General features: G+C 39.0%; 1 protein-coding gene across 2 annotated transcripts in view; it reads right to left on the reverse strand.

Moving 5' to 3' along the window:
- MYOM1 (myomesin 1) overlaps positions 1 to 15653 on the reverse strand; it is a 73869-nt gene that overhangs the window by 39251 nt on the left and 18965 nt on the right. For both annotated transcript variants that reach the window (XM_066182907.1, XM_066182915.1), the window contains exons 6-15: positions 13065 to 13157; positions 12082 to 12170; positions 11900 to 11959; positions 10377 to 10541; positions 9645 to 9806; positions 6340 to 6481; positions 4050 to 4249; positions 2355 to 2411; positions 1857 to 1981; positions 120 to 303 (exon numbers count right to left, since the gene is read on the reverse strand). In XM_066182907.1, coding sequence (XP_066039004.1) covers positions 120 to 303; positions 1857 to 1981; positions 2355 to 2411; positions 4050 to 4249; positions 6340 to 6481; positions 9645 to 9806; positions 10377 to 10541; positions 11900 to 11959; positions 12082 to 12170; positions 13065 to 13157 — 1277 coding nt within the window. The remainder of the gene's footprint in view (positions 1 to 119; positions 304 to 1856; positions 1982 to 2354; positions 2412 to 4049; positions 4250 to 6339; positions 6482 to 9644; positions 9807 to 10376; positions 10542 to 11899; positions 11960 to 12081; positions 12171 to 13064; positions 13158 to 15653) is intronic.

The raw sequence follows: 15653 nt of genomic DNA on the forward strand, positions 1-15653 counted from the left end.
ATCACTGACTGCTTTTCACACTTGAATTATTTTCTGGGCAGCTACCTGCCTGCAGACAAAGCAATTAGATCACAAACTGAAAAGTTACCACGTAGGTAATTTAATACACAGGAGCTTACCTAGTTTGTCATCCACTACAGTGGCTTCAGTTGCTTCTGAGGGCTCACCAATTCCAGCTGAATTGCAGCAGCGAACTCGGAAGCAGTAGGACTTGCCTTCAGACAAATCAAAAACTGCAAAGCGAGGGGACTTCACAGGGATCTCGGTGTTCACCCTTTGCCAGTCCTCTGTGCCAGCAACACACTGCAGTCAAACCCAGAAACCACATTTAGAACAGGAGTATCTGAGGGCTGAGCATCTCACACAACAAAAGCTTTCTCCCTGGACCACCAAATTCATGTTTTCTGTGGAGAATAAGGAGACACATCCCTTCTTTGGGCCTTTCCACAGATGAGCGTATTTCAAAGCTTATGAATCTGCCAGATGCTCACTAACTCCAGAAAACAGACATAAAAGTTTACTGGTTTTAATATACCAGAGCTACACACTCTCCACGTCAAGGAAGTGATGTTATTAGCTGCACCCATTCTGGACCACTTTCAAAACGAGTTTTGCAGATATTCATCATTATGCTAAGAGCAAAACCCTAACATTACCACTTTTCTTCTAGATGCTCTTGTGGCACTTTTAGTGGTTTTGGGGCTGCTTTCAAAATTAATCATGGTTTGATCCTCATTTTCCAGAAAAAATCCCAAAACATTTGCAATTAATTTGTGAATTGTTTTTACTTCTGTGGCTAGAAATTCTACACACCATGATCACTTATACCACTAATAGTAGTGATTAGTTCTTTGCTTGGATTTACATTTAGTATAATTTCAAGTAATGGTTCTGGTTTCTGACAGATTCAAATTCTCATCTGACTATGTGAAATTAGTGATCAGTACTCAGCATGCAATCAGTTATTAAAAAGCTTTCTCATATGGAAACTCAAAATTCATATATTCATCCTCTCTAAGGCTGTTGCTAAGTGAAACTCATTTATTTAGACCAGATTTTATATGAGAGATGGAAAACACATAATGGGAAGATATTTATGTCTCCCTTGATGACACCTCTAGACTGATAGGAAAAAACACTGATAAAAAGGTTTATCAGCCAAGAGATGCGAGTAGAAAGGGTGATGGTGTGAAGAATTTTCTAGGCTGGCAGCCATGCAAAAACACCTCAGGAAAGCAGGACACTGACATTGAAACTGATTTTGTTCTAGGACATAAGAGAAGAAATTTTGTGATCTTTGTTGAGTTAGTGGAGCAAATGGAAAGCTAATGCAGAGGATAAACATGAAAAGGCAGCTGGAATAGAAAGTGCTGATAACAAGAAACACTTGCAAAATGCTTCCATCCAAAATGTTAACAATCTGTCCAGCCAGACAAGCTTCGTTTATAGAAATTTTATATCTATATGTTATATACATATATATCATATATATATGAGATGCATATACATAAAAATAAACATGTTATATATACATATATAAAAGCATGTGACTTTGCTCTGTGCTTTCACATTATAGAAAGAGTTTTGTTCCCTTTACTCAAGGTAGGTCAATGACACAATTCAAGAAGAATATTACTGGGTGTGACACATTCTTCATTTACTTTCTTATTTCCCATCTTTCTTTTATTCCTAGTTTATCTTAACCTGCAGTTTGACAGTTATCTTGATGAACTTCTAATCCTTGCCCTAATTTGTAAGTCTCAGACAGAAATGAAAGTTAACCAGAGGTCCAGAAGAGATGACAAAACAAATGTAAAATATTGCCACAGCATGACTCTAATTTTGTCCAATTTTACCTTCTCCACAAAGTACATGATACCCTCATGGCCCCGCTGTCCAGGAGGTTTCCAGCTAAGCACAACATAGTTCTTGGTGGCCTCAATAACTTGGAGGTCTGTGGGGGGACCAGGAACAACACCCTCTGAAGGACAAGGAAGAATAGGAAAGGGAACTTGGATTTAATTCTTCCGTTTCTGTATCAGAATTAGCATCCTAATTAAAAAATAAGAGTATCAATATATCTCAGCACTTAATCTTTTTCTTTAATGTAGTTTTAAAAGTCTTCCAAATATTGGGTTTAAATTTCCTTTTTTTAATTCTAAGCATGATTTTGTTAGGTCCCGAATAATGAAACTTCACCTCAAAAACGAAGTTGTTGAGTTATTCAAGGTCAAGTGACTCTCAGAACAACAAACTTTGGGTGTGTGCCAAAGTTCACTGGACTCACTCAGAGTTTTCCTAATTACTCAACCAGCTTCACATTAGACATTTGTGGGCAAAAGGGCTGTGTTTACCTGCAGGTTCTTCCTCAGTTACAATAATCTGTCCAGTCCAAGGAGCAGAAGGGTGACCTGAAACAAATGTCAGAGATAACAGAGAAGTAGGAGACCAGGAAATTTTCTAACAATGAGAAAATGGACTCTTTTTGCTCAAAACTAACAATTGCAAGATCCCCAGGAGCTTCATTTTTGGTTAATGCTGTGGCTGTTGCTCATGGAGCAAGCTACTTACCCAAGCTAATTGTGGGCTTAACAGACTGAATATTGAGAGCAGTTCAGCATTTAATATAGCTAGAAAAGTGAATCCACTGAAAGATCTATTCCTTCCTGAAATGTCACTGAAGTCTCCTAGGTGACAAGCAGAGGTATTTGGTTCACTCAGCTCATCATTTTCAGAGAATTAGTTTCAGCTTTATTTTCTGTCCTCTATTCCTTTGGTTTAACAGCTCACTTATTAAAGGAACAGCCAAATTCCTGCAGGCTGCATCTTATCTCTTTTTAACCACTTTCTGTCACATTACCAGTTTTCAAATCATGGGTCACAGCCACAAACAGTAACGGCTCAGCCTGACTCAACATGCCCACTTGATAAATTTGGGTGGCTCTCTGAGCAACCAATCTGTTATCGCACTATTGCAGTTATGCAGCTTTCAACCAGGTCAACGCACTTTCAGAGATAATTTTTGCAAATGCTGTTCTCCGCCTCCACATTGTTCACCTTACATTGGCTGATCCATTTTGGAGATGAAAGTAGAGAGGAAGCAGGTGGGGAGAAAAACTATGAGGAATGAGAGGAGGAGATACAACAGGAATAGGCCACCAAACCCAGTCTTCACCTTCTGTAACAAATTCCATGCTGCCCATTGAGAAGAATACCCCTCCCTCCTCCTCAGGCTTAGGATTTCAAATGTCTGACTGAGTGCAATGTTTCTTGGCAGTGCCAAATCTCTTTCCTCTGGTCTTTTGTTTTATCTTGAATGGAAACCTAGATCATCTGGCTGCAGCACTATACACGGTAGCTCATACAAGCTGGGACTGTGGTAACACTGTAGCTTTGTGTACAATACCCCTTCACATTGGACCATTTTAAACTGTAAAACTTCAGAAACATGTAGAAATAGATTTTGGATAGAAGTAGAAATTTATTTTAGGCATATGATTATACCATATGTTTAGAGAGGTGGGTTTGGAAGCAAAATGTCTGAGACATTGTGAGGCCACAGGAGAAATATCCTTGACTTGTAAAATAAGTCTCTCTTAAAGCAGAGAGCCTGGGATCTGTTGTGCTGTCCTGGTGTTGTTCTGATGTCATTGCAAGACTTGGATTGTCACATGAGAACAGAATCAGCCACCCTTGTCTGTGGCTCAGAGAGAAACTATTCACAGGATCTGTTCAGCTATTTTGTTGGCTGAACAAAAGCAAGTCTCTCTAGGCAATTAAACTCTCCTGTGCCTTTTTCCCCTCTTTCCTGCAAATTTGGAGCATAACACTGCGGTCAGCCAAAGAAATTTCAGCAGATAGAACACTTAGCGCAAAGAGCACTGAGATGATTTCTTCTTGGCAAAGCAGTCTCCAAAGAATATTTTGGCTTTGCCTTGCTCCCTCTAGTGGGATTTTGAAGGCTTATGAGTTGATAGTCATACCTTTTTTTTCTTAAATGAGTGTGACTTCTTAAACCTCTCATGCAACCTGTATAAAGAACATCTTACTTTTAAGCCTGGCTCTGTCTGCAGGATCCAGAGCAGCCACAGGCTCTGACACCCGGGATGGCAGGCTAACACCAGCTTTGTTCACAGCTCGGACTCGGAAAATATAGGAACGGCCTTCAATCAGACCAGTGACAGGAAAACGAGCAAACTTCACGGGATTCTCATTGCACTGGGTCCAGTGGGAAGTACCAACCTCGCACCTGAAAAATACAAACAGCAAGAGCAGTGCTAGGAAGGGAAAAACATGAACTCAGGGCACCCACACGCCTCTGCAGCTTCACCATCTGTTTGTGTTCATTGGCTGGTCTGTACCAGTTTCCTCAGCAGAATTTTACACTGGTGACATCAAAGCAGAGGCACCAAGGCGTCAGGCTGAAGTACCAGCTGGGCATGCACTAAATCCCTCACAGCTGCACTCCTTCTTTCCTGAACTGAAAGAGGGATAAGAGCAGACTGACTTCACTGTTTAAACCCTCCAAAGTATTCTTAGGGAGTGTCCGCCTTAGCTTACTTGAAGGGACAGGAAATATGCACCCCTTGCAGTTGCCAGGAGGACACTACTTCATCGTTCCTGCACAATGCTGCACTGTACATCCCACAAGATGCTGGGCTTCATGGGGTGCAGAGACCCCCACTGTGAGTTCTGGGAGCAGCCCAGCACAGAGATGGCTGGGAATGGGGTTAAAGTTGGGCACTCAGTCAGGCCCTGCTTCAGAGGCCAGACCAGAGACCACTGGGGCTGTCAAGGGAGCCTGTGGTGTGCTGGCTGCACTCCTGACAGTGACAGGACCCAGGATGGTGTTGGTCCCACACATATCAGAAGGCTGGTTTATGGCAGAAGGAAAATATGACCAGCAGCCACTTCAGCTCAGGGAAACAGGAGAAGCCTGTGATGATGGCTTCCCTGTATCCAGCAACATGGCCAACACAACCTTTCAGCTTGGAAGAGACTATCTGGTGAGATATCTGCCAAAGAGAAGGTTACAGTTCCTACCCAGATTTCTTGATACGTGCAAGAATCTCTCCTGAGAATTGGTACCATCCCATTCAGGGTGGTTTTGTGGTTCTTGTGTCTGCTTGGGGTGAGGGCTGCCCAAGCTTTGCCTCTACCATTAGCACAGAGCGGTCCTGCTAGCTCAAGTCACCCCCTCAACTCCACAAGGCAGTTAGGGACTACCCTGGCCAAATATTTGGGTCCCTAAATACCTTTGGAGGGACCCAACCCTGGAGAGCATAACACAGCTTTGAATTTGGGAGCAAATGCAGAATAAATGAGGTGAACACAAAAGAAAAAGCAAAATGCCATTTCTCTTGCATTTACTCTCAGTGCTAACATCTCTCAATAGCTTAGTTTTAAAATGATACACTATTGTTCAGGGTCTAGTCCTGTCTTTTGTTTAGGATTTTTCAATGAATGTTAAAGAGCCATAGCTTGGATCTAGCAGAGCATAGTTACAGCAGTGACTGGCACTCAAAAGTTATCAAAACAGTAAAGTTGTATTTACTGTGTTAGATTTATTTCACAAAGCAATACCCTCTTTTTACAGATATATTTTATGTATATTCAAAGACATAATATAATGGCATATTTCAGACATAAATATAAAATTAAAAATGTTTGGGTGTTTTTACATGCATTTGAATAAGCAAGCTCAGAGAAACCTCATATGATGGACTCTATTACTGAAATTCAAACAAATATTACCAGCACTGAAAATTACTGCAAGTTTCAAAATACTGACTTAATTTCTTAAATCACAGGCTTCTAGGATCCTGCCACTGTGTGTAACACATGGAAGTTTCATATTTTTAAAAATAATTTCCAGGAAGCTTGTGAATCTAAGAGCTGGAATAACAACAGTATTTGTGAGAGAAATCCAAGTCCATTTGAGATAATATTTTGCTTTCTGGTACATAGTAACTATTAGGAGAGAGGCAAGAGAGCCCTGGTACCGAAGGAGCCACAGCTGCCTGATGCAGAAGAACCACCAAACACTACAAAATCCTGAGGCCTCTCAAGCCTCAGAGGAAGCAGCGAGGACTGAACTGTGCAGGTCACGCAGAATCGTTTCTGTCCAATTAAATGAAGCAAGATGTGATTATTTCCATGAAGGTTAGATCAGGCCAAGCCAATCCAAAACAAACCAAAAAAAAATCAATTTTCTTCTGGTCACCAACAAGAATGAAAATAATAAACTACTCTTTTATCTCATGTTTTTCAATGTGCCTTTAGGTTTTTGAGTTGGAATGAGCAGCAATACGAGTTGTCCAGTCCAGCACGCTCACTGACCTGTCAATGAAATATCCAAGGATGGGGTTTCCTCCATCGACAGCGGGTTGCTTCCAGGAGACAATGACATAATCTTTGTTGGCATCTAGGCACTGCACATCCAGTGGTGCACCAGGGGCTCCAGGGATTTCAGCATCAGCATCTATGAGGATGGAGAAATATGCTTGCAAATGTGAACCACTCTTCTTTCACAATTATTAATCTTTAAGGAACAAATTGTCTTCCCACTGACTGGCTTAAAAAAAGTATTTGCTTTTATATTGCTAGTGTTTTTCTAGGTTTTGGCTTTTCTTTGCAACATTTGCAAATGTTTTTTATGTTACAGAATACTGGAAATGTAATTCACCTAGACATTTTAAATAGAATTAATACCATGCATTCTGGTTAGGGAGCTGCGAGAGACACTGTTGAACTAAAAACTTGGCAGCCAGGCAATAGTTGAATCAAAAGTATTCACCCACTGGATATAACAATACTGAATTAAATATCTTATCTCCACTCATATTCCTTTATTTTTTGATTTTGATTGGCTGTGAACTGCAAAGGTACCAAAACCTTTTGAAGTTTAATTATAGTACACATACATTATCACTGTGGAACAGAACCGTCATAAAGATAAACGTATTGTGCCTTTCAAGTGTTAACCACAAATCTGGGACTTCTGGTGTCAAAGAGCCTTGACTCCTGCATCAGCTTCTGGACGTGTCTTATCTAAAGCTTTGAAAAATAGAGCATAGTACTGGGCACTGGGGATTTTTTACTGTTTACAAAGAGTCTGCTTTGTGAGATGGTGCAATTTTCATGTAGAGAAAAATAACCTTTGCAGGAAGATTCTGTGAAAGACTTTCAAATAAGAGATGTTTCTCTGAAAAATAACATCAATTTGAGCAATTGTAATCGACTTCAGAAGAAGACCTAAGATGTATATACCTGAATTTTAAATAAAAATTGCTAATAAATACTATTCATTCATTCCATATAAACCTGACATCTCAAAAAGGTTTTAATGTTTTGAGGCATTACAGGTTTTTGTTTTACAATATACAGTAACCCTATTTTTCATGATTTTGACTTCCATGAAAAAATGCCTTATTTGAGTATTTAATATGTTTCATTAAGTAAAATAGTAGTCTTCCTAAAAAAAAAAAAAAAAAAAAAAAAAATCCCAGCCACACTTTACAGTCTTCTCTAATAGGCAGAGTAGCATCACATGGAGCTGAATCCAGGTTCTAATTACAGGTAACTTGATGCATTTTTAAAAATGGTAACATACAGAGTAAACCATCCAGTTAACATCACAGAATACTAAGAACATTAATAGTAATAACAACATGTCTTCAGTGATCTCTTTATGAAAGGTTTTAATTGCCCATATTTACCACTTGACAGAACATGAAACCACAGTTTCTTTCCAAGACAGACTGGGAAACAGCTGGGAGAACCAGCACTGCTGATCAGCCTCTAGGAGGGTAGGATTTCATCCCTGATGGCTTGCTGACAAATGATGACCTGGAGCCACGGCAGAGGAGTCACACATGCTCTCAAAGCCCATCTGAACGGGTAACACTATAAGCCTCCCTCCCATTGATTTCTCTGCATGACACAAAAAGACAGCTCCTCCAGCTTAAATACCAGAGCTGCCATTTCAAGCAAATTTGGCTATAGTTTAGGAGGAGTGACAAGGAATACAGTAGCCAACCAAGATTGTGGGGACTATTTAAATAGGAATGTAGAATATAATTAATGTAATTAGAATTTGGTAAACACACCCATTAGTTAGGAAGATTCTCTACTGAAAGGGGTGGTGGGTTCAGTAAGGTCACACCTATGTTTCCATAAGATGTAATAGGATTGAGAGTGATCATTTATTTATATGGCAGCATAATGTAAAACAAATAAAGAAAGACAAGTCCTATTTCTTGTCACGGAAGCTCATTTCAATAGGCTCTTTCTTCAGCTGATGAAAACATCTGCTTCAGTTGTATTTTCTGGGCAGGTTGTTATCTCACAGAGTTCTGCAGGACTTGGTAACAAGGTGCCATTCTGGGCATGGTCTCAGAGCTAAGAACTTCCAGAGCCTTTTGAATTAGCATTACACACTTCAGCTGCTTTTAGCAGCTGGGACAGATATAGAATCAGCACACAGCGTGATAGCCATGGCTCCTTTTAAAGAACGAATTCTCAATGGATATACAATGAAGTTTTTGATGGTACAAGCAAACCCCATTCACAAAAATTACATTTTAATTCTACTCTTCACTGCATTACTTCAGAGAATCACACAGTGTTTGAGATTGGCAGACAGCTCCAAATATTGCCTAGTGTATCCCCTGGCTCAAAGCAGTCAGCCAGAGCTGGTTGCCCAGAGCCATGTCAAAATAGGTTTGAGGTGTCTCCAAGGATTGGGACTCCACAGCCTGTCTGGGTAACTTGTTCCAGTGCCTTCTTTACTCCCCTCCATCAGGCACACTTGGATAAACTCCTCCCATGATCTTTCTTTTCCAGGCTTAACAGTCGCAGCTTTCTCAGCCTTTCTCATATGCTCCAAGCTGTAAATCACCTTCACATTCCTTCAGTGGCCTCACTTCAGTGACCCCATGTCTCCTTTGTGTGGGGGATCCCAGAACTGGACCTAGCATTCTAGATGAGCCCCACCAGTGCTGAGTAGATGGCAAAGATCAACTCCTCTTCCTGCTGACAATGCTTTTCCTAATGCAGCCCAGGATGCCACTCTCTTTGTGACAAGGGCATGTGTTCATCTTGGTCCACCAGGATCCTTCCTGAAAAGCAGCACTCCAGACAGACACCAGCCTATTCTGCTGCATGAGATTATGCTTCTCCAGGTACAGATCTTTGCGCTTTCATTCCACTGTGTTTTTTTCCTGCAGTGTGCATTAGAGAGAATCCCTCAAACTGCACAGAAAATCTTGAGAAAAATAGCGCAGTTCAGTTAGCAGTGGGATGGTTACAAAAAAGCATCTATAACCTATAATGTGCATTTTTCCTCCTTATGACTAATGTTCAGCACTCTGAACATAATACCCTAAATTTCCTCCTCAGAATTTCAATGGAGTTTAGAAGTCTACAGGAACATGACACCAAAGCCTGACACATGCATGGATTTTTTCCAGAGATAACAGCTGGAATGTACATTGCTAGAATCTTTTAACAGAAAATTATTATTCTATTGTTATGGGGTGGGGGGGGGGGGTGGGGGGGGAGGCACCTCAAATATCTGAGACTGATTTTGTCAACATGTTTTCCTCAGCTCTGCAGCGAGTTTTGTGCACAAGACAATAACCTACCTCGCACAAAGACATAGCTGCTGTACTCTTCATAGTACTCTCCCATGGCCACTCTCAGTGTGTAAAGACCTTCATCTTCCTTGTTTGCATGAGTCAGTGTTAAGGAAGCTCTCTCCCCGCTCCACTGCATCTGCACCCACTTGGAAGGTGTAATAAGAACACCTAGAAATTAGAGAATTTCTCGGTGAGAACCAGCAGGATCTACTGAGGAATAGATTCTGGATACAAAGAATATATTGGGATAGACTGGAAACACAAAACACCCTTATTAGACAACATTCTGTCTTTGAAAACAGTCATATATAACATCTAATTCTGCTCTTATGATAATTTTTCTTTGATTTTAAAGCATTACTTCAGAAAACAATAGGTTTTTTTTATCAGCTGTTACAGAGCAATGCAACTACTTAAAAAATATCTTGGTGTATGAATAAATAGTGAAAGCTATATGAACTCTATAAATGGGCCACATAGATGTTGGCTCTGATAAAAATGCTTCTAATTTAGATTTTTAAGAAATAAAAAATCCCTAGAAGACATTTTCACAGTGCCTCATCAGTTTTCTGTGGTTTCACATCAAAATGCTAAATTATAAAACAATTCTAGTTGAAAAAGAGAAAATACTATAATTGGAAAACCTGAGAAAACGATGACCAAATCATAGCATTTTGCTGAAATAAGTAAAGATTTATATGAAAGAAGATTATAATTTTTCTTGTCAAACATTCTCACCATTTCTGTACCACTCAATGTCTGGTTTGAAGCGCTTGATATCAGGATTGATGACAACTGTGCAGCCCAGACTCATTGTTTCACCTTCTCTCCCAAAGGCTACATCAAACTTGTCGACAAAGCTGATTTCAAACCTGGAAGCATAGCCATGAGGGGTAACAGCAACTGTATAAGAGAAAAAAAAAATCTGCTTTTCTTTCCTTCTGTGACAAGAGTAGGAAGAAAAAGGACTCAGCTGATTATGATGACAGGTAAAGTTCAAGGTATAAATAGGAACAATATGTATATTAAGTCATCATCTTCAGAGGTAATTGCAATGTTGGATAATCCAAGTCCTTTCTGTTGCAGAGAATTGACTATTTCTTCATTCATACAACGCTAGTTCTTACAGCTAGTTCATTTAAGCAGGGAGAGGCTTCTTCAGAATTTAAGTTCAGAATTTTCAATATTTCTAATCCAGTGTTTTATCGTAAGGCTTGTTTTATGACTTAAAAAGACTTCTATTTGTTCAGGTCAGGTTGATCTTTAGCTTATATGATTCCTCTCTTTCCTCATTTTAACTCCTTGCTCTATCTCAGAGCAGTCATGAGTCCACTCAACCTTTGTTTTTGTAAGCTAATAAGCCTTTGTGGGGGCTACTATTAATACAAAAGGGTTGCCTGATTCTATTCTTGTTCCTGACTTTATCTTTTCGAATGCTGTGTGTCCCAAGTGGTGCAGTTTTCCAGACAGAACATCCTAAGTGCCTTTCACTTGCACTGTACATACATGGCAGAGGGGCTTCCATGTTTGTTTTGAAAACAGCTCAGCTGATAAAAACTAAGGTCACATTACTTTTACTCAACTAGCCTACACTGATAACTTTCCCTCTTCCTGTGATCAATGAATATATGGAAATCATGAACTTTCTTTCCCATAAAGAAGTGAGACATCCCAAATTCTATTGGAAATATATGGGAGTCTCATCTGTCAAACATTTCATGGGGTTCCTAGGGCACCTTTAACCACATGGCATATGTGGGTGGATTGTCTTATATGGAAGCATGGATGCCATATTGTTAAAATGTGAGGTTCTCAAGTAAAATGAACTACAATTTTTACCTTGATATATCCCAAAATAGTCTAATTTGGTTCTGGATGTTTAATATTTTCTGTGCATTTTCACAGTATATGGACTCACATAAGCAGCAGACAAAAATTAAGTCACCTATTCCATGTAGGCACAAGACACATGTCATGATTTACATATTGCAAAAGAGGAAGTGGTTCTCTCTTTGACAGATTCTATTTCATAGTGAAGTGCAATATTAACAGGATGTTTCAAATATAAGCCTACAGACCTAGAAGGCAATGCCATTTCCCTCTGCTAGTGAGGCTAACACCATCTGAAATTGTAGAGCTCCACACCCTTGTAAATCAGACCTGCTTCTTTTTAAAATAATGTTACTAAATATTCTGCTTAGTCATGTGTCATGATGTCACAACTATAAATGGAAGCGTCAAAGAAACATACTGTAACTTACATGGAGAGAAGGAACGATTTCTAGCATGCAAAAGACTTTCGTCAATTTCTCCTTTGTACCCTACACAGAAAAAGACAAAACCAGCCACTGTCACCAAAAGGTAAAGGGTCTGTGAGCCACAAAACCAAAACTGGTAACATGCATCTTAAAAAAAACCTTGAAGGAAATATTTTGCAACCTACTCTTTACCACGAGGGAAGCATAAACTGAAACTTCTCCTTTAACATTCATAGCAGAGGCATGATACTGGGCAGTGTCGTCAAATTCACATCTGAAATTACAGAAATGATTAGGCAGAGCACCCATTTACTCCATTACACACCATTGGTGTAGCCTCTCTGGTGTTTTAGATTAAGAAAACCCTCAGAAATCTGGGTAAAATCCATGAAGTGAAAGCTTGGGAGACAGACACACTGGACACTGGACTGATTGTAGCCATTAGGTTTTTCTCAATGTTAGACCCTAGTGCTTGAAATAAATGTCTCTTTTCAAATATCACTTAGAGATTTGAAACTGGGAATACAGAGTAAATAGGAAAAACTATCTGATGATATTCATCAATGATATTCATTGTCTTCTATGAAGAGATGCCTAACATAGAACTTGTAGAAATCGTAGATTACATAAATACTTTCAAACGGCACCTGCCAGTATATTAATTATCAAATCCAGGTTGTTGTTGATTAGGTCTTGTGTTTTCAATGTTTTTAATGCAAAGGGAGTGCAAAAATTTCCCACTTGGAAGATGAGTACTGTTAAAGATCTTTCTTGTATATAAGTGAGGACATCTCAATTCTGTTCCTCACTTCAGTCCTAATTGTGAACTTTGCTACATTTCAAAAACAGTTAACTCACATATTTTTACGTTTAATTGTACTCATCAAGCAGACAGATGGAAAAAGTAATCATAGATGTCCCACTTTTCTGACTCAGCCATAAAAAGAATATCCAGAAAAATAACTCAGGTAAATTACATGTCCTCTACTGAGGTAAACCAGAACTGCTTCAACATTTAGAAGACAGCATTCACCACAGTTGATATCTCTGATACTACCTGACTTGATATCTCTTATATCCCCAAGAGGTATATTCACATCTTACAGGTCTCATTCTAGAGCAACATTTCATCTTAAGCTGTTTGTTAAATTATTTAATATTTCCTTACTCGGTAATCTCCAGGGAGTGCAGCCCATATCGACTTAGAATGATATACTTGCCAGGGTGAGCCTGTACATCAATGGGCACGTTGTTTTTGTACCTATGGAAAAGCAAAGAAGCAGTATGTCACAAAGAGAAGTCATTCTACATTTTAAAAGATCAAGTGCTTGATTTTTGAAGTAGAACATCAGCTTCTGCATGTTTCTTCCAGATAAATTGTAGTCTAACTCCCTGCAAAGACATTACATTATCTTTGGAAGTGTAACCTTTCTCGCTTTGTCTTTGACCTGCCCCAGGTAGATTTTTTTTCTCAAATTAAAAGAAAATAGTCTTGAGTGGGATGAAATCAGTTCATACTACCACGAACTTCATGTTGCTACTTGTAAAAGAAAGGAGGAATCACACGAGCAATATCTCAGAGTTTTATAAATGGCAAAAAAAAATTTTGTAGGCTCCTTACTAGCTATCATAAACATTTTCTCTGGTTGACCTACTTTTAAAACCTTTATACACAAAAAAAGTCAGGTATAAAGTTTATTTTTCGTTTACTTGCAACTGAACATGGTTAGACTGGAATACACTAAGAGTGTTTTCTGGCACAGGTGTATCTTCAGGTAGGAAAGGTTTGCTGTTCAAAATTCCCAGTTGTCCCAGTTTGAAGGAATGAATGAACCAGTACTGGCCAGTGGTGAGCTGGTACTGCTAATTTCAGAATTTATGCAAACAGCTTGAGATTCTCATAGTGGGAGAACTGTGGTGCATGATAAATTTCCTCTTCAATTGTTGCGTAAAATGTCACTAATTCTGGACTATACATGGTGTAACCAAGTAAATGTTTGACTGAATCCTGTATTAAGCAGGCATTGGAAATAAGGAAAAAATTGGAAATAGAATCTAATAAATAAATTGCACTCTGAATTGTATTCAGTACATTTGGCATTGATTTGATGTCCATAGAGAAAAAAATGTTTCTTAAGAGAGTGTCCTACTTTACCTAGCTTTCCCTGTTCTTCATAAGGTGTATATATATAAAGAAAGTGAAATGACAAAGGATGATAGATAAAAGTATCTTAAATAAATCTTTCTTCTCACTACAGATAACTAGACAAAGAAGTTTGCTTCTTCTTTTCAGATTTTATATTTTAAACCTTTCATGATTTTCAGTCAGGAAAGGGAACTGGTCTGGTGTCAGTGGCTTGCCCCGCTTCACCAAACAAATCAATAATTAACGATTTTATTTTCACCAAGAATATTATCAGTTTAATATATCTCAAGATGGAGCTATATCTACAATAAATCTGAAAACTGTCTTTCAGCACCATCAGCGTTGTTCAATAAAGAATATTTCCCTGCCTACAAATATCTGGGCATAGTAATACACTAAGAGTTTTCCAAGTGCTTAAGTGAGTAAGGACCATAAACCCTAATGAATTTTATCCTCATCTTCCTCTCAGCAAAATATCTATGAAAAGGGACTCAATGCAGGGCAATACTCTCTATTCTGCACATCAATCATTTGCAGAGATGCCTGACCTCATTACTCTATTATCCTGGCTTAGGCAAAGAATAATACATGAGTCAAGGAAGAACAGTACATTCACCACCCCTATTCACCTCGTCTGTGAGCTGGTGCCCCCCAGACTGAACTGCCTGGGAACATCAGGGCAACTTTATATTACATCTAGTCTGTCAAATATTTTAGAAAATAGAATAATGCCATCTGTTCTTTATATTTTCCAGGGAATATGATATCGTGTAAACAGGACTTAACTCTGCAGTATCTTTAAATTTTCTCCAAAGGGCTGGGCAACTCTTGGATCCTATGGCAGCAAAGTTGTTTGGTAGCATGGGGTGCTGTGCAGAAACAAGATTTAACTGGGTCATGCCAGCAGCAAGAAGACTCTCACTTCTTTTGTCTTCATTATCAGGTTAGTAAAAAGTAATTGATTCAATTTTTGCTTATTTATATTCATCTATAGAAAGAACAGGACTCGTGTTAGAAGGACCATTTGTTATTTCTGGAAATGCAAATTCCAGAGCAGCCAAGTCATTAGCTAATGTGGGACTGCAACCTCCCACTGTCATTAGCCACTGATAGTTCATGCTTTCTGCTACTGGTTTCAAATGTCCTGGGTTTTCCATATGCTTTTTTTTTTTTTTTCCAGGGGAGTCAGAACAGCTGCGCTAGGCAGATTTTCTTTAGAGAAAGTTAATAAAGAATATAGTTTTTCAGGCACAGCATGAAAAGGTCTTTATTGCTTATACAAAGAATGACTATTTGCAATACTCTATTGACATTTTGTTAGAAAGGCTGAATGAAAGCTGACAGATCCAGGTCAGCACTATTCTATATCTCAGAGCAAAGACACCTGCTGAAAAGGATGTGATCTCTGGGGTTTTTTTGTTTGTTTGTTTGTTTTGGGGTTTTTTTGTTTTGTTTTTTCCATTAGTAGCCTGTGGCAAACTGAAATCTCCTTTGGAACTCAGATGTACAGTAAAATAATGTATTAATTTCCACCATCCACATTTAGCACTTAGATGAAAGGCTGGTTCACATCAAGAGCAAAGACAGACAGCTGAAGGCTCAATTTAACCA

Source organism: Chamaea fasciata, unplaced genomic scaffold (genome assembly GCF_029207755.1).
Source record: "Chamaea fasciata isolate MVZ Bird 193981 ecotype frontalis unplaced genomic scaffold, bChaFas1.0.hap1 SCAF_1, whole genome shotgun sequence".
Lineage (NCBI taxonomy): Eukaryota > Metazoa > Chordata > Aves > Passeriformes > Sylviidae > Chamaea > Chamaea fasciata.